This window comes from Bombina bombina, chromosome 3, assembly GCF_027579735.1.
Source record: "Bombina bombina isolate aBomBom1 chromosome 3, aBomBom1.pri, whole genome shotgun sequence".
Lineage (NCBI taxonomy): Eukaryota > Metazoa > Chordata > Amphibia > Anura > Bombinatoridae > Bombina > Bombina bombina.
In genome coordinates this window covers 815435204-815461042 of record NC_069501.1, presented here as the reverse complement: position 1 = coordinate 815461042, position 25839 = coordinate 815435204, and the positions used below count along the sequence as shown (strand labels likewise).

At 40.9% G+C, this 25839-nt stretch overlaps 1 protein-coding gene across 2 annotated transcripts in view; it reads left to right on the top strand.

The window, feature by feature from the left end:
• TMCO3 (transmembrane and coiled-coil domains 3) overlaps positions 1-25839 on the top strand; it is a 162359-nt gene that overhangs the window by 88259 nt on the left and 48261 nt on the right. For both annotated transcript variants that reach the window (XM_053707754.1, XM_053707756.1), the window contains 2 exons: positions 3320-3515; positions 6005-6155. In XM_053707754.1, the coding sequence (XP_053563729.1) occupies positions 3320-3515; positions 6005-6155 (347 nt within the window). The remainder of the gene's footprint in view (positions 1-3319; positions 3516-6004; positions 6156-25839) is intronic.

Sequence of the window (25839 nt, the reverse complement as noted above, 5' to 3'; positions counted from 1 at the left end):
AACTTATTGTCTCCCTTCTTGAATGTGGAAAAAAAGAGGATAGACGCTGTATTTTTCTGTTCTGTTTTTTAACATACATATAAATATAAGTAGTTTACCTCTAAAGAATTAACAAACACAACCTTGGGTGCTTGGTTCCAGCCTACATGGCATAGGTGTCTCTGAGGATGACGCAAGTGCACTGGCCCCTTTGTGGTTTCCCACAACTGGTATATATATACACATATATACACACACACAAGTGAATCCTTCATTATTTTATGAATAGGTAACGTTGGTTGAACCCTTTGTGTCCCATATATAGTTTTTTTTATATGCCTCTTGCTTCTTGGAATGGGTTCTTTTAACACACTTTTCAATTTACTTCTCTTATAAACTTGACTTTGTTTTTTGGTATCCTTTGTTGAAGGGAGCAGCAATACAATACTGGGAACTACCTTGCAATAGGTTGCTTCACACGTATGCCTTTTGTCATTGGCTCACTAGATGTGTTGAGCTAGGTCCCAGTAGTTCATTACAGGTCCCAGTAGTTTATTTAAATCATTTTACTATGTACTTAATGCAGTGCTTTCCAAACTGTGTGTCGGGACACACTAGTGTGTCGGCAGCAGTGTGTAGGTGTGTCCCTGCTTCAGCGCAATATTTTTTAAATTTAATTTTTTTTTTGGGGGGGGGGGGGGGTTTCTGACTTTCCGCCTGCTATGCATATCACATGGTTGACACGATTGATACCTAGTGGGTCACAGATCATCTTAACCAATTAACACAGCTCAGTGGGAACTGAAACTATTCCCATTGGCGGCTTTGGCGGCACATTGGCTCCTCACTGCACGTGTAGTCTCCTTAATTGGCTTGTGACTGCATGTGTAGTCAGTGAGTGGGACAGCAGTGTGTTTGCAGCGCGGGCAGTAGTCAGTATGGCTCACGGAGCTCTAAGGGCGGCAGTTTAAACGCTGAGCTGAAGTCAGAGGTTTTTTTTGCAGCTAACTCCCAGTAGTGCATTGCTGTTCCTGCTCTTGATATATGGATAGGAAGTGGAAGCTTAAAAATGCTTGATGATGAAATGTGAGTGTCTTTATCTAATATTCCACCAAATATTCAGAAATTGTGTTCATCCCATCAACCTCATACATCCCATTAAAATAGTAAGTAGCTATTGGTGTTATTAAACTTTTTTTAAATTCTTGCACATACATACTGTTACTTGTAAATACATTATTATATAATTTATGTATGTGTCCGTATATTTTAAAACAAGTTAGTTTAACATCCTTTTTGCTAGTACAACTGAATTAATTACCGTGTCGCGAAATGATGTAGGTCTAAAAAGTGTGTCACCAACATGAAAAGTTTGGAAAGCTCTGACTTAATGTATCTAATTTGTTTCTTTCTCTTGGTATTTCTTGTTAAATAGCATACCTAGGTATGCGTAGGAGCTAGCTTCTCATTGGAGGCTACACATGTCTGCTGTCATTCGCTCACCAGATGTGTTCAGCTAGCTTCCAGTATTGCATTGCTGCTCCTTCAACAAAGGATACCAAGGGAATGAAGCAAAAACTGATAATAGATGTAGATTGGAATTTATGTTTTACAATTGTATGCTCTGAACGATGAAAGAAAATGTTGGGTTCCATGTCCCTGTGACTAGATGCTTAGCCCATTTGCAAGGTTAAAGGACCAGTCAACACATTAGATTTGCATAATCAACAAATGCAAGATAACAAGACAATGCAATAGCACTTAGTCTGAACTTCAAATGAGTAGTAGATTTTTTTATAACAAATTTCAAAGTTATGTGTATTTCCACTCCCCTTATACCATGTGATAGCAATCAGCCAATCACAAATGCATATACGTATAGTCTGTGAATTCTTGCACATGCTCAGTAGGAGCTGGTGACTCAAAAATTGTAAATATAAAAGACTGTGCACATTTTTTTTAATGGTAGTAAATTGGAAAGTTGTTTAAAATTACATGCTGTATCTGAATCATGAAAATTTAATTTAACCTGAGTGTCCCTTTAAACACAGTTCCATGCAAGCAATAGAACTTTTATGTCCCTTAAAGGGACAGTCTACACCAAGAATTTTCTTATTTAAAAAGATAGATAATCCCTTCACTACCCATTCCCCATTTTTGCATAACCAACACAGTTATATTAATATTTTTTTTACCTCTGTGATTACCTTGTATCTAAGCCTATGCAGACAGCCTCCTTATCTAAGAGCCTTTGACAGACATGCAGTGTAGTCAATCAGTGAAGACTCCTAAATAACTTCACGGGAGTGAGCACAATGTTATCTATATGACACATGTGAACTAGCACAATCTAACTGTGAAAAACTTTCAAAATGCTCTAAGCTAGGAGGTGGTTTTCAACTGTTTAGAAATCAGTTTGAGCCTAGCTAGGTTTAGCTTTTCAAAAATACCACCAAGGGAACAAAGCAAATTTAATGATAAAAGTAAATTGGAAAGTTGTTTAAAATTGCATGCCCTATCTGAATCATGAAAGTTTAGTTTTGGCTTTACTGTCCCTTTAAGTTCATTCAAACTACTTTGCACATACAGTCTTCTATTGTTAGAAGAATTGTACATTAGATGCTACTGCTAGCATATTATAGACATCATCTTCTGCACCATTTAAATGTGTGGGGGAAAAAGGTTATTGAATTTTGATTTTAAACAGAAGTTGCATATTTGTGCACTGCTGGTCCATGGGATAGAAACTCATTTGGTCACAGTTCTATTTGCGACCTTCCTCACAAGCATAAAAAGCAAAACCTTTTTTTCTTTTTTCTCTGTCCGAGAATTCATTTACACACAACAACAAAATGTACACGTTTTAAAATATCCTTTTTTAGATGTAACAAAATGTTTGACTTGTGCATTCGGATCCTTTGTTAGGACCTAAATGCAGAAGTGCTATTCGGTTCTTTTCGGAAACCAGATTGATTCTGGGGCATTGATCATCAAGTTAAGATCTGTGCAAATCCAGCTCTTAATGTGATCTTGCACCAGAATCAATCTGGCTCTGAAAAGAACCGAATAGCACTTCCGCATTTGGGTCCTAACAAAGTCTGCAAAATGTCCACTTCTAAAGACTCTAAAATTATAATTGCATGGAACTGCAGCATTTTACTTTTTTTACATTATATAATTTCTCAACTTATTAATAATTCTGATACTTATGAATGTTGCTCTGTTTTATAGCTGACTAATTCTGATAGAGGACTAATGATAATAGCACTTGCTTGTTTTTGTGAATGATGTAAAGTACCCTAGAAGAAATTTTATTCACATGTGTTTTTGTCATCCGTAGTGTTGTCCTGGAAACATTTAGGATATTTACACTGATTGGACAAATCCTGTTTTCCTTGGCTGCTACTTTTCTTATATGTCTTATTTTAAAAACGTATCTTATTGGACCATATTACCGCAAGCTGCACACTGAGAGCAAGGGGAATAAAGAAATCCTTGTTATGGGAATTTCAGCCTTTATATTTCTTATGCTAACGGTAAAATGATTTCCAATTACTTTAAAATATTAATTTGCAAATTCTAAACATATTTAGCTCTAAGGGATTTGTCAAACCCATACTTATCAGTTATCATATTCTATTTAGTGTGTCATATTTAAAAGCCAAACTATTTTTCTCATGGATATAAAATAATTATGCTAAAAAAATGTTGTTGCCTGAAAAAGGATAAGTTGAAGCAGTGTAAGTTAATATTGTAACTAGCAGGAAATGCATGTTTATGTGCAAGTGATACTCAAGTCTCAGTGGCTTTAATTTGGCAGCTACTTACCAACACAAGCGTGACAAAAATCCAAAGCTCTGCAAAACACTAACACTGAATTAAACAACTGCAATACCCTTTTATTTGCAATAAATAAAAAACAATTATTCTAATGGCATATTATAGTTACAATTAAAACACACATTAGTGCATTGAAGAGAATCATTTGAGAGCAGCCCTGTAGTCAGTAGAGATGTTGGGCTTCACCTGCATTATGTCTGCTCCCCTGTTTGCCCCATGTGACGAAGGGCTCACAGTTTAAAGGGATATGAAATCCAACATTTCAGATAGATCATGAGATTTTTAACAACATTTTAGTTTACTTCTATTATCATTTTTTCTTCTTTCTCTTGGTATCTTTTGTTGAAAAACAGGGATGTAAACCCATGTCTGGAGCACTAGATGGAAGCACTTTTGCAGGAATTGTTATCCAAGGAACAAAGCAAATTTGATAATAGAAGTAAATTGTAAACTTTTCAAAAATGGTATCCTCTGTCTGAATCACAAAAGAACATGTCTGGGTTTCATATCCCTTCAAGGCAAATGTATGGATTTGACTTTACAATATGGTATCAGGGTTCCAAGATGGCTGTCAGTGTTGCTCTACATAAAAAACTACAACCACAGTTCCCACAGTTCCATAGAAGCAGCTCCTTTCTTTTATGTGGCTGCTGGCTTAGCTTCTGATGATTGGAAACACCAGACACGGCACAGTTAAATGAGGGGAGGGGTGCCCACTCAGGCATTGCCCTGGATCCCAGTGAAGTCAAGTTATGCCCCTGTACATAGAACATACAGAGCCCATGTGCACTGTACACCCACAATTACACATTACATTAGCTTCCCTTTAAACCAAAAAGAATTGCACTTGTGAATTTCAATTTTGACTGGATTGTCCAATATATCAAGTTAAAGGGACAGTCAACTCCAAAAAAATGTATTGTTTAAAAAGATAGATAATCCCTTGATTACCCATTCCATAGTTTTGCACAGCCAACATCGTTATATTAATATACTTTTACCTCTGTAGTTACCTTGTATCTAAGCCTCTTCAGACAGCGCCCTTATCACATGGCTATTTATTTATTATCTATTGACTTGCATTTTAGCCAATTAGTACAGTGTCCTACACAACTCCATGGGTGTGAGCACAATGTAATATATAAGGCTCACATGAACTAGCAGTCTCTTGTTGTGAAAAGCTAATAAAAAGCATGTGATAAGAGGTTGTCTGTAGTAGCTTAGAAACAAGAAGAGGTTTAAATGTTATAAAGTATATTAATATAACAATGTTGGTTGTGCAAAGCTGGGGAATGGGTAGTGAAGGTGTTTTCTATCTTTTTAAACAATAACAATTCTGATGTAGACTGTCCCTTTTAAAAATCACCTAATGAAAAACCCAATGAAGCCAGTCTGCAAAACTGCTTGATGACCTGTTTGGAATGTTATTTCTAAGATGCTCTGTAACCATGTGGGTGTACAGTTGGAGCCAAGCCACAACCGCAACAAAAAATATTTGCAATCTCTTGTTTAAATGCAATTTTAATGCAAATGGTCGGTTTTTTGATGTGTGGGTGCACAGCAACATGAAGAAAACGTTAAAAATGTTAAAAAAAAATATTGAATAGTATAGACAGATGAAACTTTTCTCTGTATATATATATATATATATTTTTTTTTTTTTTTGTATAATCGGTTATATTTATTTTTTAAATATCAATCTAAATAATGTAAAAATTCAAAATGATAGATTCATTTTCATTTGCATTAAATATACTTTTGTTTTAAAAGTGCCTGTAACATTTTTTTTTTACAATTATCACATTGTAACATTTTTTTACAAATAAAATCCATGAGTATAATTATTTGTATCCGAATAGAAATGTCAAACTGTTTTTTTTATGAATATATTTACATGTTTCATGTCAAGTAGGCAAGAATTTACATCGGTTTAAAATGAATAAATTAGCTAGAACAGTTAAGTATTTGTGTCTTGTACAGACTTAAGAATAGGATCTATGTATGCCATTTGTTTAACTCACTATTTCATTGTGAATGTGTGATTCATTTAGTTTTATTTAGTTGGCTTGTAATTTAGGTATCATTCAGTAAAGCCTGATTTGGGTTTTGTTTTAAATATAAATATATTAAGCAAATATATTAAATGAAAACATTACTTTAAACTTTTTTTTTCTTTTGTTATCAGCTCACAGAACTATTGGATGTTTCAATGGAACTAGGATGCTTTTTAGCTGGAGCCTTGATCTCTTCACAAGGGCACATGGTCACAGAAGAAATTATGTCCTCTATAGAACCCATACGAGATTTCCTAGCTATCATTTTCTTTGCATCTATAGGTAAAATTTAAAATGCACAGTCTTTTTTTATTTTTTTTAAATTTCCCGTAAGTAAAACTCTGCATCTTTATCAGTATTAAATGGAGGATAAGATATTGAGGTCTTAAAGAGACAGACAAATCTAACATTTACTATTATGCATATGAAAGAGCACTTTTTAAACATGTTAATTTTCTTCATAAATGGAAAGAGTCCATAGCTGCATTCATTACTTTTGGGAAATAAGAACCTGGCCACCAGGAGGAGGCAAAGACACCCCAGCCAAAGGCTAAAATACTCCTCCCACTTCCCTCATTCCCCAGTCATTCTTTGCCTTTCGTCCCAGGAGGTTGGCAGAGAAGTATCAGAAGTTTGTTTTCGTCTCTTATGGAGGATAGTACTCTTCGACATGGGACGGGAGTTTTAAGTAATCCTGTCAGTCTCTCAGTGAGGGCTTGGATGAAGGTTAGAGTCCGGAGATGCAGGAAGAGTCTTTCTGCGAAACCATCCTGACTCATTTTAACAACCCCACAAGCAATCGGCGTTGTCGAACTTCCCTTCGCTGCCTGCTTTCTTCTCTCAAGTCCATTGCGGATTCAAGGCTACTATCCGTCACACTTGAAGGGCCGTGTTCCTGTTCCATATCATAGATTCTGATGAGATTGTTTCATTTTACTTCTTCATGATTGTACTGTAACTCATTTGTTCCTGCGAACTCACATGAAAAATACAGGGTCTCAGTGGGACTCATGTTTGTTATGTGATTCAATCTGCTTATGTCTAGTGTTAACTGGGCTTGTGGCTTTTTGGAACATAACGGCCTTTCGAAGTGACGCGACCTAACGGTTGGGCGCACTTTTTTTGGACTGTACGGTTCACCTTGTGACCGGTCGTGTCTATGTTCTGGTCTCACATTTCCACATTCCTGACTGTGTGGCGACGGAGAATCTAGTCTGCTGGTGTCTGGTTCATAGGAGGTGGTGCGTGCCCCAGCCTATGTGGGTGTCAGGTGCCGTTTGTTTTATATATAGTCCATTTTTTTGTGTCTTTTATCCAGTTATGGAGGATGCTGATGTTGAGATTTGTTCAACTTTCTTATTCAGATTCTTCGTCCTGTGACGAATGCGAATTGGCCCCATTGACTCAGGTCAGTTAGTTATGTTCTTTAGGCCGTCCTAGAGCGCCTTGTTCCTCGGGCTCGGAGATTCAAGGGACTACTGAGCCATCCGCCTCAGGGGCCCCTGTCCTCCGGGAGGCGAGTTCCCTACCACTCCCTACTACTACTACACATTCAGGTAACCCAGGTTATGTTTTTTTCCTCCTCGGAGGGTGGATTGTTCCCCCCGGAGGCTGTGGCTCGTTTTCGCTTTTACATGCTTTTGGTGCTTGCTCGTCTACAAAGTCCAGATGTTTATTTGTGATTGTGCTTGTGCCCTATTGCCCCAGGTCTCTCGGCCACCGGAGGGCATGTGCAGTTCCCTGCGGGTTTAACTGTTCCTGAGTGTTGTGCCTTTTCGTTACAGGCTGGCTTGCCTTCGTGTTCTACTCGCATGTTTTTGAGCTGTTTGGGGACCCTATCCTTCTCGGCTATGGGACTCATCAGTCTCCGCCTTCAAATGGCTCACCTCGTTAGACATGGGGGGATGACGTAATCTCCTTTAAGTCTTGTTATCAAGATCCTTCCCAGTTTTGTTGGAGGAACAGGGTTTCCGTTGTGCTGGTCCTGTGGATCTTTCTGTTCTTCATGGACGTTAACCCTCGGGTTGCCTGTTATTTTATTTTTATTTTTTCCGGTTAGGATGAATTATATTTTTCATACTATGTTTCCTGCGGGAACTTTCTCTGGGATCGATACTCGTTCTTCTAGGGAAGTTGTTCGGGACACGTTAGTCCCATATTTGTCTGTTTTTGCTTCCTCCCCCTCTGAGGGCGGATTTAGCCAGCTTGACAGTTATGACCCTGGTTGCAGGCTGGTCCTGCTTGGGTTCAGATCTTCTGTCTCGTGGCTTATTCAGACACGTGGCGCCTATTGAACCTTGCTGGTCAGGTTGAGGTGCCGAGTGCTCTCAATATTATTTATGTTTCTTGTTATTTGTTTTACAAGTTTCAGCTAAGCATTCTCAAGAGGACTTGCGGGTCCTTGCGGCTCTCGGAATTGTTTTAGTCCTTAAATAGCCGTCTATGAATCTGCTGCGTCACTCTATGTTGCTTCTGATACCCTCAGAACCTAGAGTATTCCTTTCCATGTGGTAGGAAGGTTAGAGGGTTTAGCGCCTCTTTTCCGCCGGTCGGGTGATTTTGCCTTTAGGAGGCCCTGGGAATTGTCCTTTTTGGACTTGTTCCTTTAGTGGTTCTCTTCTTCATTGAGACCTTCTTTGACTTTGTCCGTTATCCTTGTGGATTGGGTCACCTTCGGGGGACTTGGATTCCCTTCTGGAGTTGGTTGTTCCTTTTTCGAGACATTAGACAGTGAGGTCTTTTTGGGCTCCGGTTAAGGAGCATCTCCTTCTTGGGATAGAAGAGGTCCTAGTGGTTTTCCACTTATATGGTTCAGGTATTGCCATCCAGGTGGCATCCAAACCCATGTTTTACTGTCTTCTGACTTAGAATCTGAGGTGATGTGGAGGCTTGCTGTTGCTCTGTTTGGGTGACTTGTCCTCACTGTTCCCCTTGTGTCTAGAGCTCGTGGCTAGCTGGACAGCTAGCTCAGCATACTAATGCTCTGTGGCTACTCTGTACTGTAGTAAACCGAGGGTTGCTAGTTTGATCCCCGGCAAGGTCTACTCAGCCTTTCCTCCTTTCGAGGTTGATGAAATGAGCAGCGCCTTGAGTCTCTTAAGTGGGATTAGCCGTGCTTTTCAAGCACAATCATGTTAATGTTGCTTGGACGCCTGTTAGCTCTAGTGTCCTTTTATGGCCTTGGGAGGCCTTGGCTCTTTGGAGTCTTGGGCTCCTGCAAGGGGTGGTCTCTTCCCTTTGGGTCTTGACTTGCAAGGGCTTCTTGCTCTTGTTATCCAGGTTATTCTGGAGTTTTCCCTGGGAGGTCTGTTTTTTTATATCAAACAAATTTATGTTCCTGGAAGCATGTTTAATCTAAACATTTGTGGGCCTGGGCTTCTTTTCCTGATCTTCCGGTTGTCAAGGGTTTTACTCCGCGTTTTCTCTTTGTGAATCCCGCTGTGGGTTGTTACCGGACATTGTGATCCTAGGACTGGCCTGGGGGTTCCAGTTTCCAGGGTCCTTGGGCTTAGCCCTTGTACTGGCTGTTCTGTTTTACAACTTGGCCAGATTTACGGAGAGTCAGGGCTCCTTGGGGCTTGTCTTGTGCCGGACGATACGGTTCCCTTGGTACAGCCAACTAATGTGACCTGATGGTGGGCTTTCCTGTCTAGCAAGCGGAAGGCTTGCGGTTGCTCAGCTGTCACTTTTGTGCCTGTATGTGTGCTAGCATGATGGTGTTTTAAGGGGTTCTTTCCGTGTTTGTCAGTGACGTGGCCTTGTGTTCTCTCGGTTCTTCCTATGACTTCCTGTCTTATGGGCAGGTGTTTATCAATGCTCTCCTCTTCAGGGGGCTCGTTGTCCTCCTTACGGAGGTGTGGTTCCTTTTTTTTGGGGGGGCCTCTTCTGTGTTCAGGAGGTTGGAACAGATGTTGTATCTGGTTCGGGGATTGGTCTGCTCTTTGAGTTGTTCCTTTCCATCTGGCGAGCTGCTGGCTCCGCATTGACACTTTAGTTGGGTGGCTTTGCTAGATCTCCTTGGGTCTAATGCCTGCTCGATTGTCTCTAGGTTGAAGTGGCTGTGTCCATTCTTCCGCCCCTTTGAGGGCCGGTTTTGGGGTTCCTTTCTGTTCCCTTGCTTCAGATCTGCCGTTGCTTGGGCTGGTCCGGTTAGGTGTAGGATCTGAGATCTGTTGCTCATCCTTAGGTCTTGGGGGTGCCAGTGGACCTTTTTTTTAGAGGTTCTGTGCCTCTCCCCCTTTGAGATCTGTGAGTAGGCCTGGCGGCCTGGATTGCCTGGAGTGTGTCCTCTGTCTTGGAGGTTAGGCAATCTGCTATTTTGTTCGTCCGCTTTTTCCTTATGGATAGGGTTTTCTCTGTGTCTTCCTACGGATGGCAGCATATTACTGCACTCGGCTGTTTATCTTTCTGAGTTTGCTACTTGGAATTTTTCTGTTTGCTCAGTCTCTGAGTTCTGACGTTTTGAGGAATTTGTCTTCAGCTGTCTTTCTGTGCTGTTGCACAATGTTTGGGAGATGTTTCTTCTCCTTGATGATGCCCGATGGCTCCTTGTGGGTTGGGCGTCGTCCTCACTTGTTCTCGGGATCCATTCGGGTCTCTGTGGACTTGGCCTTCTTTTGAAGGGGGTTTTTCCTTTCTTGGATCTTGCTGTACCTTTTGGGTATCCCTTTGGCTCACCCTTGTCCTCTACCTTTTGGGGATTTTGGTACTGTACTAATAAGGGTTGTGTAGGGACCGACTGCTTGGCGTCGGTTCTCCTGGAGGAGTTTTGGCTCAGTGAGTCTGCTTTATGGTCTCTAGTTAGGCTTTCGGACTATCTGCAGATCAGTGTCCTTGGGGTCTTTTCCTTCTAGTTTTTTTACCCGGCTCAGACGAAGTGGGGTTTGGTTGGGTTGTGGGGGGTTTTCAGGCCTGGTGCCCTCAGAATGGGCCGCCTATTGTACCCTCCCTCTATAGCTTAGGTATTGTTTTCCCAAACGTAATGAATGCAGCTGTGGACTCTTTCCATTTATGAAGAAAAACTTAAATTATGTGTACCTGATAATTTCCTTTTCTTCAGATGGAAATAGACCACAGCTCCCCACCCGTATTTTTTTTATGTTATTATTTATTCTTCTGGCACCTTTTTAACCCTGGTATTTCTTCTACTGTTCCCTGTTCCTCGGCAGAATGACTGGGGGATGAGGGAAGTGGGATGAGTATTTAAGCCTTTGGCTGGGGTGTCTTTGCTTCCTCCTGGTGGCCAAGTTCTTATTTCCCAAAAGTAATGAATGCAGCTGTGGACTGTTTCCATCTGAAGAAAAGAAAATTATCAGGTAAGCATAATTTAAGTTTTTTTCATGAAAAAAAAGTATAAATTAAAGCTGTTTATTTTGATTTTAAATCCATTAGGAAATGCAACTCTTTAATGGGGAACAGTGACATACCTCATAAACATAAGATATTTGTTTTTCTTCAGTACAGGAACATCTAATTTACACAAACAAACCAAAGCAAAGTATGTGGGCCCTTAGTTGAGGCACAGTTAGGCTTGAAGTTGAAAATTCCTTTTGTGCTTAATTTTGAGAAGAAAGTTGTCAACTAAGTCACATATTCGTTCTTAAATATTAATGTGGTCTGCTCAATATGAGCTAGATTACAATATCGCGACCATGCTAAATTGTGCCCGTATTACAAGTTGAAAGTAAAGGCGTTTCCTGTATGTGTGTGTGTGTGTATGTATATGTGTCTGTGTACAGATATGCTCCCTGTTCGAAGTCTGCTCCTTCAACTTCTGAAGCGGTTTCTTATGCTGTGATTCTACTGATGACTCATTTGGTATCTTCCATATGTTATTTTAATTCAATTTTTTGGGAGAATGAATACATTTTGATGTTTTAAACGGACTACCGCCCCTGCAAACTTTTTGCACTTTGGATTATATATATACATATATATGTGTGTGTGTGTGTATATATATATATATATATATGTGTGTATATATATGCATTGATCAAGTGCGCAAACCGCACAAAACATGTCTACGTGAGGTCTGATCGCTGACATTGTGTCTATTCCATTTTAAAGTGCTTCAACAGCTGCTTTTTTTGCTGTCATGATTTTACCCTTCAACGAAATAAAGTTTCATATTTTTTTACTAATCATTGGAGTCCTTATTGCGCTGTAAGGCGCCCACCTATCTTTGGATCACTAATTACTGTTTGGAGCCGCTTCAGACAAGCTCAGGGCGTCGCAGCTGCAGGTCTCTTACAACGGAATACACCTCCTTTTCTCCGTGAGATGATTTTTCAGCATGCATCAGGTACTGTTATTTTCTAGTTATTACTAGATTTGTCTACGTTTGGACTCTGTGTGCGCAACTTTTGAACTATTGTTTGAGTATATATATATATATATATATATATATATATATATATATATATATATATATATATATATATATATATATATACAAACAAAAGATGCACTCACAGGTCTTTTTCACACACAAAGGATTTAATGTAACGTTTTCGGGGTTCAAAACCCCTTCATCAACATACAAACATGTAAAAACCAAGCTCTTTTATAGTGTATAGTGTAGCAAAGAAATACACAAACCTAGTGATCTCCAAAAGTGCGCCAAATGATCCGTGTTTGGAACCCATACTGCGTTCCACAGTGATAGCTGAAACCGGAAGTTCAATTACATCACTTCCGGTTTTCGCCAGTGTTAACAAAATTGAACATAATTAATCATAAGTGTATCAAATACAATTTAAACATGACGAACATGAATAACAAGTTTACATCTTAGTGTCAACATGTAGAAAACAATGTGTGGAGCCAATTTAATGGGATAACAAATAATGTAATACGATGTGTACACTGTGCATTCACCATGGCAACAACCTCCATGGTAACCGTTGTTGTGAACTTCAGTACACAATCTGTGAAATGTGAGAATAATAGTGAAACTTAAATCGACTCTTATATTAATAGAAACAAATGTAACCCTAGGCTGTTATGCTGAAACCTGGGATTAATCACCCAAATTATTTACATATATGCAAACAAATAAGGGTTGAATTTATGAAACAGGGACCTGTTTTCAAAATTACTGTTTGTGGTTATGAATCTTCATAACCTATTAAAAACACGAACAGGACTATATCTTAATGCTTATGTTGCATAATAGTAAATGCAGAGAGACAAATAATAACGTTAGCATGTTTTTATAAGCGAGGGATGGCTATAGTAATAGCCATTATACTCCTACGTGAGAACAATGCCGTATGATATATACGGTATCCAAAATGCATATCAAACTTGCACATTTAGAAAAAACAGATGTATGAATCTATATATAAAGCACAAGCCATAGTATGGCAAATAAAAGGGTGCACAATAGTATGTTACTGGAATAAATGCAAAGATATATTCCATTTGTGTCCCAAAATTATGTGAAATAGAGTCATAATATATGACCTAACCAACCAAAAAGTGCATGAAAAGTCAGAGTAACCCGTCGAGACAAGCCAGGCTTCCACTAAAAGATAGGGATACTAAAGGATCTCCATCCACAGTGCTGTGAGTAACGTGCAGATCACACCCAATCAAGGGAGTGATATTGCATGATACAGACACAGAGCCACCATGCCCACTCAAAGTACCCCAAGTATGTAGCACATTTGGTTAGGATCATAGGAGGCTCTTGAAATCTGGCATGGTGTTCAAGCCACCCGGTTGTATGGTGCCCAGTCTGAACATCCATTGAGCCTCACATCTAAGTAGTTGTTTGTTACGATCACCGCCCCTCTTCAATGCAGGTACATGATCGATTAAAATGTAGCGAATGGAGGAGATTGAATGTCCCTTGTTGGCACAGTGTCTTGCCACTGGTTGTTCCGAGTCACCTTGTTTTAAGGCAGTCCTTATGGCATGCCAATGATTGGCCATGCGCTCACATAGTGAGCCCGAAGTCTTGCCTACATAAAAACTGGAGCATGGGCAAAATAAGAGATACACTACGTGTGTAGTAGTGCACGTAATGGAGTGTCTGATGGTAAATGTCCGGTTTGTATGTGGGTGATGAAACGTTTTAGTACCAATGAGGCCATTACAGGTCGTGCAGCCTAAGCATCGATAGGAGCCTTTAATGTTACTTCTAATTCCAGATGTTTAACTCAGTTTGGGATCTGTCTTCATAAGTAGATATTTTAGGTTTGTACCCCTCTTAAAGCCCACCATGGGTCGTAGGTTACTTGTGAATGGCAATTTTGGGTCTGAGGACATAATGGGCCAATGTTGGCGAAGAATTTGACCAGTTTTTTTGGTTGCAGGTGTAAAAGTAGTGGACATGATTAACTTGTCTGATGTATCCCTCTTAGGTTTAGGTTGAATTAATTCTGATTGTGTTAATGTAGACACAGCTTCCATGGTTTCTTGAATCACAGATGTTCTGTAACCCCTGGAACGGAATTTCTCACCCACTCCTGCCAGTTGGGAGACCCCAGTCGCAATATCAGAGTTATTGCACATGGTTCTGATGAATTGCGATTTTACAATACCCTTCAATAGTGCTGGGGGATGGCAGCTGTCCGCCCTAAGTATGGAATTGCGGTCGGTGGGTTTATGGTATAGTGTAGTGCCAAGGCAACCTGAATCCTTAAAAACTGAAAGGTCTAGAAAATTGATGGTCTGGTCATCCACTGTCATTTTAAATCTGACAGTACTCTGTGTTGTTATAGTACTCAAACCACCTCTGGAGTTCCTCCAGACCCCCCCGCCACACCAAAAAAATGTCATCGATGTATCTGTAGTAACAGATGATGGATGCATTATAGTTATTCCACAGATACATGTTTTCAAACTGTGACATATAGATGTTGGCGTTTGAGGGGGCCATGGAGGAACCCATAGCCATACCAGCTATCTGTAAATAAAAATGTCTTTCGAAACAAAAGTAGTTCTTGAATAAACAGTACTCAATGAGGGAAAGCATGTACTCCACCGGAGGACCCTCATAAAGAGGGTTGCCAGTGAGGTGTTTCTGTACGGCCCTTAACCCTCCATGATGAGGTATAATGGTATACAGGCTGTTGACATCCAGACTCACAAGTAAATCATCTTGCTGGATGTCAACAGTCCGCACCTTTCTGATGAAATCGTTAGTATCCATGATATACGAACGAATCTCCCTTACCACTGGTTGAAGTAACACGTCCACAAATTGTGCAATTGGCTGGGTAAGCGACTGCCTTGCCAACACATTTGTGTGGCCTGGTGGACGGTCCAACCTCTTGTGGATCTTGGGGATCGAGTATAAGATGGGTGTCTTACGATATTTAGTAATGCAGAAATCGCGTATGTGTTCGGACAGAAATCCCTGTTCAAACCCTAACGTGATAAGGCTGTCTAATTGTAATTTATACACACCTGCAGGATCAGTAGACAATTGTGTGTATGTATGACTGTCAGCCAACTGTTCCAGGATGTCTGCTCTATAATCACTATAATCCAAAAGGACAATGGCTCCGCCCTTGTCGGTGGGCCTGATGACAATGGAAAAGTCATCCTGGAGAATTTGAATGGATGACTCTTCCATTGTCATCAGGCCCGCCGACAAGGGCGGAGCCATTGTCCTTTTGGATTTTAGTGATTATAGAGCAGACATCCTGGAACAATTGGCTGATAGTCATACATACACACAATTGTCTACTGATCCTACAGGTGTGTATAAATTACAATTAGACAGCCTTATCACATTAGGGTTTGAACAGGGATTTCTGTCCGAACACATATGCGATTTCTGCATAACTAAATATCCTAAGACACCCATCTTATACTCGATCCCCAAGATCCACAAGAGGTTGGACTGTCCACCGGGCCGCCCAATTGTGTCAGCAAGGCAGTCGCTTACCCAGCCAATTGCACAATTTGTGGACGTGTTCCTTCAACCAGTGGTAAGGGAGATTCGTTCGTATATCATGGATACTAACAATTTCATCAGAAAGGTGTGGACTGTTGACATCCAGCAAGATGATTTACTTGTTAGTCTGGATGTCAACAGCCTGTATACCATTATACCTCATCATGGAGGGTTAAGGGCTGTACAGGAACACCTCACTGGCAACCCTCTTTATGAGGGTCCTCCGGTGGAGTACATGCTTTCCCTCATTGAGTACTGTTTATTCAAGAACTACTTTTGTTTCGAAATAAATTTTTATTTACAGATAACTGGTATGGCTATGGGTTCCTCCATGGCCCCCTAATACGCCAACATCTATATGTCACAGTTTAAAAACATGTATCTGTGGAATAACTATAATGCATCCATCATCTGTTACTACAGATACATCGATGACATTTTTTTGGTGTGGCGGGGGGGGTCTGGAGGAACTCAAGAGGTGGTTTGAGTACTATAACAACACAGAGTACTGTCAGATTTAAAATGACAGTGGATGACCAGACCATCAATTTTCTAGACCTTTCAGTTTTTAAGGATTCAGGTTGCCTTGGCACTACACTATACCATAAACCCACCGACCGCAATTCCATACTTAGGGTGGACAGCTGCCATCCCCCAGCACTATTGAAGGGTATTGTAAAATTGCAATTCATCAGAACCATGTGCAATAACTCTAATATTGCGACTGAGGTCTCCCAACTGGCAGGAGTGGGTGAGAAATTCCGTTCCAGGGGTTACAGAACATCTGTGATTCAAGAAACCATGGAAGCTGTGTCTACATTAACACAATCAGAATTAATTCAACCTAAACCTAAGAGGGATACATCAGACAAGTTAATCATGTCCACTACTTTTACACCTGCAACCAAAAAAACTGGTCAAATTCTTCGCCAACATTGGCCCATTATGTCCTCAGACCCAAAATTGCCATTCACAAGTAACCTACGACCCATGGTGGGCTTTAAGAGGGGTACAAACCTCAAAGATCTACTTATGATGACAGATCCCAAACTGAGTTATACATCTGGAATTAGAAGCAACATCAAAGGCTCCTATCGATGCTTAGGCTGCACGACCTGTAATGGCCTCATTGGTACTAAAACGTTTCATCACCCACATACAAACCGGACATTTACCATCAGACACTTCATTACGTGCACTACTACACACGTAGTGTATCTCTTATTTTGCCCATGCTCCAGTTTTTATGTAGGCAAGTCTTCGGGCTCACTACGTGAGCGCATGGCCAATCATCGGCATGCCATAAGGACTGCCTTAAAACAAGGTGACTCGAACAACCAGTGGCGAGACACTGTGCCAACAAGGGACATTCAATCTCCTCCATTCGCTACATTTTAATCGATCATGTACCTGCATTGGAGAGGGGCGGTGATCGTAACAAACAACTACTTAGATGTGAGGCTCAATGGATGTTCAGACTGGGCACCATACAACCGGGTGGCTTGAACACCATGCCAGATTTCAAGAGCCTCCTATGATCCTAACCAAATGTGCTACATACTTGGGGTACTTTGAGTGGGCATGGTGGCTCTGTGTCTGTATCATGCAATATCACTCCCTTGATTGGGTGTGATCTGCACGTTACCCACAGCACTGTGGATGGGGATCCTTTAGTCGGGTTACTCTGACTTTTCATGCACTTAATAATTTTTTGGTTGGTTAGGTCATATATTATGACTCTATTTCACATAATTTTGAGACATTAATGGAATATATCTTTGCATTTATTCCGGTAACATACTATTGTGCACCCTTTTATTTGCCATACTATGGCTTATGCTTTATATATAGATTCATACATCTGTTTTTTCTAAATGTACAAGTTTGATATGCATTTTGTGTACCGTATATATCATACGGCATTGTTCTCACGTAGGAGTATAATGGCTATTACTATAGCCATCCCTCGCTTATAATAACATGCTAACGTTATTATTTGTCTCTCTGCATGTACTATTATGCAACATGATTACCATCATAAGCATTAAGATATCATCCTGTTCGTGTTTTTAATAGGTTATGAAGATTCATAACCACAAACAGTAATTTTGAAAACAGGTCCCTGTTTCATAAATTCAACCCTTATTTGTTTGTATATATGTAAATAATTTGGGTGATTAATCCCAGGTTTCAGCATAACGGCCTAGGGTTACATTCGTTTCTATTAATATGAGTCGATTTAAGTTTCACTATTATTCTCACATTTCACAGATTGTGTACTGCAGTTCACAACAATGGTTACCATGGAGGTTGTGTCCATGGTGAATGCACAGTGTACACATCGTATTACATTATTTGTTATCCCATTAAATTGGCTCCACACATTGTTTTCTACATGTTGACACTAAGATGTAAACTTGTTATTCATGTTCGTCATGTTTAAATTGTATTTGATACACTTATGATTAATTATGTTCAATTTTGTTAACACAGGTGAAAACCGGAAGTGATGTAATTGAACTTCCGGTTTCGGCTATCACTGTGGAACGCAGTATGCGTTCCAAACACGGATCTTTTGGCGCACTTTTGGAGATCACTAGGTTTGTGTATTTCTTTGCTACACTATACACTATAAAAGAGCTTGGTTTTTACATGTTTGTATGCTGATGAAGGGGTTTTGAATCCCGAAAACGTTACATTAAATCCTATGTGTGTGAAAAAGACCTGTGAGTGCATCTTTTGTTTGCTTATCCATTTGTATCCTTGTACCCAGGCGGTTGCCGAACTGGAGGGCTGAACTGGAATTTGTTAAATATATATATATATATATATATATATATATATATATATATATATATATATATATATATATATATATATATATATATATATATATATTAGGGCTGTACGATTAATCGCATATGCGATTTAAAAACGAGATTAATCGCTGCGGTTTTAAAACCGCAAGAGTATGCTATTTTTAGCCCCGCCCCCTTTGACATCACCTATGATGAACAGGAAGGCTGGTGTTGTGTCGAATTGTAAAACTCTTCGGAATTTGGAACCACGTCACTTCCAGTGACGTCACTCCGCATGCGCAAGAGGCCCAACCTCCTAAAATCAGCTGTACCAAATTGCTCCATCGCGCGCCACCGACTTACCGTGCCCGCCTTGCGACATTGAGCTGACTTACTGGGGAGCGCTGTGGCTGATGCGGGTTACAGGGTGGGGGGTGCGCTTGGACTTAGGTGGGTTGGGGGTTGATGGTGGTTACATCGGTGCTTATGATGTTAAAGGAGCTGCTTATTGGGGGGGTTACAGTGGGAGCTGATGGGACTTATGTAGGTTACACAGGGGGTGCTATTGGGGGTTACAGTGGGAGCTGATGGGGCTTATGTAGGTTACAGAGGAGGGCTTATGGGGATTACATGGGGTGCTGATGTGCACTGAGTTTAGCAATCCAGCCTTAGGGCCTCTGCAGTACAGTAATCCCTAATCACTCAGTGAAGAAGCCAGCCACCGTGGCCGACATTTAACTGCTATGCAGTTGTTTTTTTTAAATTCTCCTCCCGGGTTGTAAACATTCTAGTGGAGATATATATATATATATATATATATATATATATATATATATATATATATATATATATATATATATATATAGCATCAATACATAAGCACTCACTGGTCTTCAGCCGTCTGTGTTAATAAATCTTTATTTGTGATTTTTTTCGGGACAAAAACACAGTCCCTTCTTCTGACAACCAACACTTGTGAATAACAAACATTTAAAGGCCTATGAAACCCTCCCCCTAAATTCAGCCAATCCTGGCAGTCCGTGTGCAAAAAAATCAATCATTGTGATAGGCTGACCGCGTGTCAATTATAAGTAAGTATATACACTGACTGTGTATTAATAATTAAATAAAAATTGAATGATTTCATTGTGATTAAAGGGACACTGAACCCAATTTTTTTCTTTTGTATTCCAGAAAGAGCATGCAATTTTAAGCAACTTTCTAATTTGCTCCTATTATCAATTTTTCTTCATTCTCTTGCTATCTTTATTTGAAAAAGAAGGCATCTAAGCTTTTTTTGGTTTCAGTACTCTGGACAGCAAGGACAACCCAGGTTGTTCACCAAAAATGGGCCGGCATCTAAACTTACATTTGTGCATTTCAAATAAAGGTACCAAGAGAATGAAGAAAATGTTATAATAGGAGTAAATTAGAAAGTTGCTAAAAATTGCATTCTCAATCTGAATCGCGAAAGAAAAAATTTGGGTATAGTGTCCCTTTAATGTGAAATATAAACATGTGTACACTTATCCCAAGGCCTGCAGGGGATCAAAATAAAATGGAGTTAAACAGAAAACCACCTAATCATTACGTTTACAATCTCCTCATCAGGGACTCATAAGAGTAAACCACAGCCAATCATCATCTCCAGGGAATCTCACACCTCCTGATGTTGTCCAATCACTAAGCTTTAAGTGTTATTGCCATTCTGTCTAATGAGTCACTTCCCTCACCTTCCTCAGGTTGCGAGTTGTAGCTTACGGCAATTAGCATACCTAACATGTAGGACCCTATGAAGCACCCCACATATTCAGCATTGTACTTCTAATATCTCTTACTACTCCCATTGACATGCGCATCGATATCCCTATCAGCGGGCCCCTCATGTCGGACAAAGCCATGTTGATAACACCCCCACTGGGAGTGGCTAACGTCAATATGATCCATGCTTGGAGATTCTCTATTTAAACATGAAACACAACCATACCCTACCTTGCTGGTAAATAACCACAACCCTCAAGTTCAAATGCACAATACTAATATCTTGTTTATACACAGCCCAAATCACTCATATCATAGGACATCCCTAGTTGTTTACAACCGTCTTATTGTGGGCGGGTACAACTCTTATGCGGACCAACCACCTTAGTCATATCCACAGTGGGCGTGCATCACACCCATGCTTTTACTACTATATTTCTCCAACATTGGTGTGTCCGGTCCACGGCGTCATCCTTACTTGTGGAATATTCTCTTCCCCAACAGGAAATGGCAAAGAGCACAGCAAAAGCTGCCCATATAGCCCCTCCTCAGGCTCCGCCCCCCAGTCATTCTCTTTGCCGCTCTGAACAAGTAGCATCTCCACGGAGATGGTGAAGAGTATGTGGTGTTTAGTTGTAGTTTTTTATTCTTCTATCAAGAGTTTGTTATTTTAAAATAGTGCCGGTTTGTACTATTTACTCTAAAACAGAAAAGGATGAAGAGTTCTGTTTTAAAGAGGAGTATGATTTTAGCAGCAGTAACTAAAATCGATTGCTGTTCCCACGCAGGACTGTTGAGCCCAGAGAACTTCAGTTGGGGGGAACAGTTTGCAGACTTTTCTGCTCAAGGTATGACTAGTCCATTTTCTAACAAGACTGTGTAATGCTAGAAGACTGTCATTTTCCCTCTTTGGGATCGGTAAGCCATTTTCTTAGATTCATAACAGAATGAAGGCTTATTAATGGGCTATATACTGGTTGACACTCTTGTGGGCTAAATCGATTGCTTTATTCAATATTTATATACGGTTTGAAGTGATTTTAAACCTGAGAATAATTGGGAAACGTTTTTAGGCGCCAGGCAGTCGTTTAGACACCTTCCCAGTCAGGAAGGGCCTTTCACTCTAGTAGGCAGAGCCTCATTTTCGCGCCATAATTGCGGATGCAGTGCATGCAGCTTCATGTGAGAGGGTCTGGTGGCCATTAAAAACGTTCCTGGAAGGCTTATTTTTGAGTCGAATAACCCCCAAGGACAGGTGTAGCCGCAGCAAACGCTGTGGCTGGGACTGTAGTGGGTTTAAAGTTGTTAATTGATAAAACGGCTCCGGTTTCCTCATTTAAGGGGTTACAATCTTGAAAATTGGGGTGCAATACTTTTAAGGCATTAAGACACTAGGGTGCAAATTTGGTAAAGATCGGATATTTCCTTCATAGTTTTTCACATATCCAGAAATAAAGTGTGCTCTGTTTAACATTTAAAGAGACAGTAACGGTTTTGTTTAAAAACGGTTTTATTGCATTAATAGCCTGTATAAGTCTGTCTAACATGTCTGTACCTTCAGATAGATCATGTTCTGTATGTATGGAGGCCAAGGTGGCCCCCCCTTCAAATGTATGTGATAATTGTGCCATGGCGTCCAGACAAAGTAAGGACAGTACTGTCACATTTAATAAGGTTGCCCAAGATGATTCCTCAAATGAAGGTAGTGGGGATAGTTCATCATCCTCTCCTTCTGTGTCAATACCAGTTATGCCCGCGCAGGCGATTCCTAGTACATCTAGCGCGCCAATGCTTGTTACTATGCAACAATTAACGGCAGTAATGGATAATTCTATAGCTAATATTTTATCCAAAATGCCAGCATTTCAAAGAAAGCGTGATTGCTCAGTTTTAAATACAGTAGAGCAAGAGTGCGCTGACGATAATTTATCTGTCATACCCTCACACCAGTCAGAATTGGCAGTGAAGGAGGGTTTGTCGGAGGGAGAAATTTCTGATTCAGGAAGAATTTCTCAACAGGCAGAACCTGATGTTGTGACGTTTAAATTTAAGTTAGAGCATCTCCGCGCCTTACTTAAGGAGGTACTAACTACGCTGGATGATTGTGACTCTTTGATCATTCCAGAAAAATTGTGCAAAATGGACAAATTCCTAGAGGTCCCGGTGCACCCTGATGCCTTTCCGATACCTAAAAGGGTGGCGGACACAGTGACTAAGGAGTGGGAGAAACCAGGCATACCTTTTGTCCCACCTCCTATATTTAAGAAAATGTTCCCCATGGTCGACCCAAGGAAGGACACATGGCAAACAGTCCCTAAGGTTGAGGGGGCAGTTTCTACGCTAGCCAAACGCACGACTATTCCTATTGAGGACAATTGTGCTTTCAAAGATCCTATGGATAAAAAATTGGAGGGTTTGCTTAAAAAGATTTTTGTTCAGCAAGGTTTCCTCCTCCAACCAATTTCGTGCATTATTCCTGTCACTACGGCGGCGTGTTTTTGGTTCGATGAACTAGAAAAGTCGCTCAATAAGGAGACTCCATATGAGGAAGTCATGGACAGAATTCACGCACTTAAGTTAGCTAATTCATTTATTTTAGATGCCGCTTTGCAATTTGCGAGGTTAGCGGCGAAAAATTCAGGGTTTGCAATTGTGGCGCGCAGAGCGCTCTGGCTAAAGTCTTGGTCGGCGGATGTATCTTCCAAGACAAAATTCCTTAATATTCCTTTCAAAGGTAAGACCCTTTTTGGGCCAGAATTGAAAGAGATTATTTCAGACATCACTGGGGGAAAGGGCCATGCCCTCCCACAGGATAGGCTTTTTAAGGCTAAGAATAAGTCCAATTTTCGTTCCTTTCGTAACTTCAGGAACGGACCGTCTCCTAACTCTGCAGCCTCTAGACAAGAGGGTAACGCTTCCCAGGCTAAGCCAGCTTGGAAACCAATGCAAGGCTGGAACAAGGGTAAACAGGCCAAGAAGCCTGCTGCTGCTACCAAGACAGCATGAAGGGGTAGCCCCCGATCCGGGACCGGATCTAGTAGGGGGCAGACTCTCTCTCTTTGCTCAGGCTTGGGCAAGAGATGTTCTGGATCCCTGGGCACTAGAAATAGTCTCCCAGGGTTATCTTCTAGAATTCAAGGAACTTCCTCCAAGGGGAAGGTTCCACATGTCTCGCTTATCTTCAGACCAGATAAAGAAACAGGCATTCTTACATTGTGTAGGAGACCTGTTAAAGATGGGAGTGATACACCCAGTTCCAACAGTGGAACAAGGTCAGGGGTTTTACTCAAACCTGTTTGTAGTTCCCAAAAAAGAGGGAACTTTCAGACCAATTCTGGTTTTAAAAATTCTAAACAAATTCCTCAGAGTTCCATCGTTCAAAATGGAAACCATTCGAACAATTTTACCTACAATCCAGGAGGGTCAATATATGACTACCGTGGATTTAAAGGATGCGTACCTACATATTCCTATCCACAAAGATCATCATCAGTTCCTAAGGTTCGCCTTTCTGGACAAACATTACCAGTTTGTGGCTCTTCCATTCGGTTTAGCCACTGCTCCCAGAATTTTCACAAAGGTGCTAGGGTCCCTTCTAGCGGTTCTAAGACCGAGGGGCATTGCTGTAGCACCTTATCTAGACGACATTCTAATTCAAGCGTTGTCTCTTTCCAAGGCAAAGGCTCATACAGACATTGTTCTAGCCTTTCTCAGATCTCACGGGTGGAAGGTGAACGTAGAAAAGAGTTCACTGTCTCCGTCAACAAGAGTTCCCTTTTTGGGAACAATAATAGATTCTTTAGAAATGAAGATCTTCCTGACAGAGGTCAGAAAGTCAAAGCTTCTAAACGCTTGTCAAGTTCTTCACTCTATTCTGCAGCCTTCCATAGCTCAGTGCATGGAAGTAGTAGGATTGATGGTTGCAGCAATGGACATAGTTCCTTTTGCTCGAATTCATCTAAGACCATTACAACTGTGCATGCTCAATCAGTGGAATGGGGATTATGCAGACTTGTCTCCCCAGATTCAAGTAGACCAGGTAACCAGAGACTCACTCCGTTGGTGGTTGACTCAGGATCACCTGTCTCAGGGAATGAGTTTCCGCAGACCAGAGTGGGTCATTGTCACGACCGACGTCAGTCTATTAGGCTGGGGCGCGGTCTGGGACTCCCTGAAAGCTCAGGGTCTATGGTCTCGGGAAGAGTCCCTTCTCTCGATAAACATCCTGGAACTGAGAGCGATATTCAATGCGCTCCGGGCTTGGCCTCAACTAGCGAAGGCCGGATTCATAAGATTCCAGTCGGACAACATGACGACTGTAGCTTACATCAACCATCAGGGAGGAACAAAGAGTTCCTTGGCGATGAGAGAGGTATCCAAGATCATCAAATGGGCAGAGGATCACTCCTGCCACCTATCTGCAATTCACATCCCAGGAGTAGACAACTGGGAGGCGGATTATTTGAGTCGTCAGACTTTCCATCCGGGGGAGTGGGAACTCCACCCGGAGGTCTTTGCCCAGTTAACTCAATTATGGGGCATTCCAGACATGGATCTGATGGCGTCTCGTCAGAACTTCAAGGTTCCTTGCTACGGGTCCAGATCCAGGGATCCCAAGGCGACTCTAGTGGATGCATTAGTGGCGCCTTGGTCGTTCAACCTAGCTTATGTGTTTCCACCGTTTCCTCTCCTTCCCAGGCTCGTAGCCAGGATCAAACAGGAGAAGGCCTCTGTGATTCTGATAGCTCCTGCGTGGCCACGCAGGACTTGGTATGCAGACCTGGTGAATATGTCATCGGCTCCACCATGGAAGCTACCTTTGAGACAGGATCTTCTAGTACAAGGTCCATTCGAACATCCAAATCTAGTTTCTCTGCAGCTGACTGCTTGGAAATTGAATGCTTGATTTTATCCAAGCGTGGGTTTTCAAATTCAGTGATAGATACTCTGGTCCAAGCCAGAAAACCTGTGACTAGAAAGATTTACCATAAAATATGGAAAAAATATATCTGTTGGTGTGAATCCAAGGGATTCTCCTGGAGTAAGATTAAAATTCCTAAGATTCTTTCCTTTCTCCAAGAGGGTTTGGATAAAGGGTTATCAGCGAGTTCTCTAAAAGGACAGATTTCTGCTTTATCTGTTTTGTTACACAAACGCCTGGCAGCTGTGCCAGATGTACAAGCTTTTGTAAAGGCTTTGGTCAGAATCAAGCCTGTTTACAGACCTGTGACTCCTCCTTGGAGTCTAAATTTAGTTCTTTCAGTTCTTCAAGGGGTTCTGTTTGAACCTTTACATTCCATAGATATCAAGTTACTATCTTGGAAAGTTCTGTTTTTGGTTGCTATTTCTTCTGCTAGAAGAGTTTCTGAATTATCTGCTTTGCAGTGTGATCCACCCTATCTGGTGTTCCATTCAGATAAGGTCGTTTTGCGTACCAAGCCTGGTTTTCTTCCAAAAGTTGTTTCCAACAAGAATATTAACCAGGAAATAGTTGTTCCTT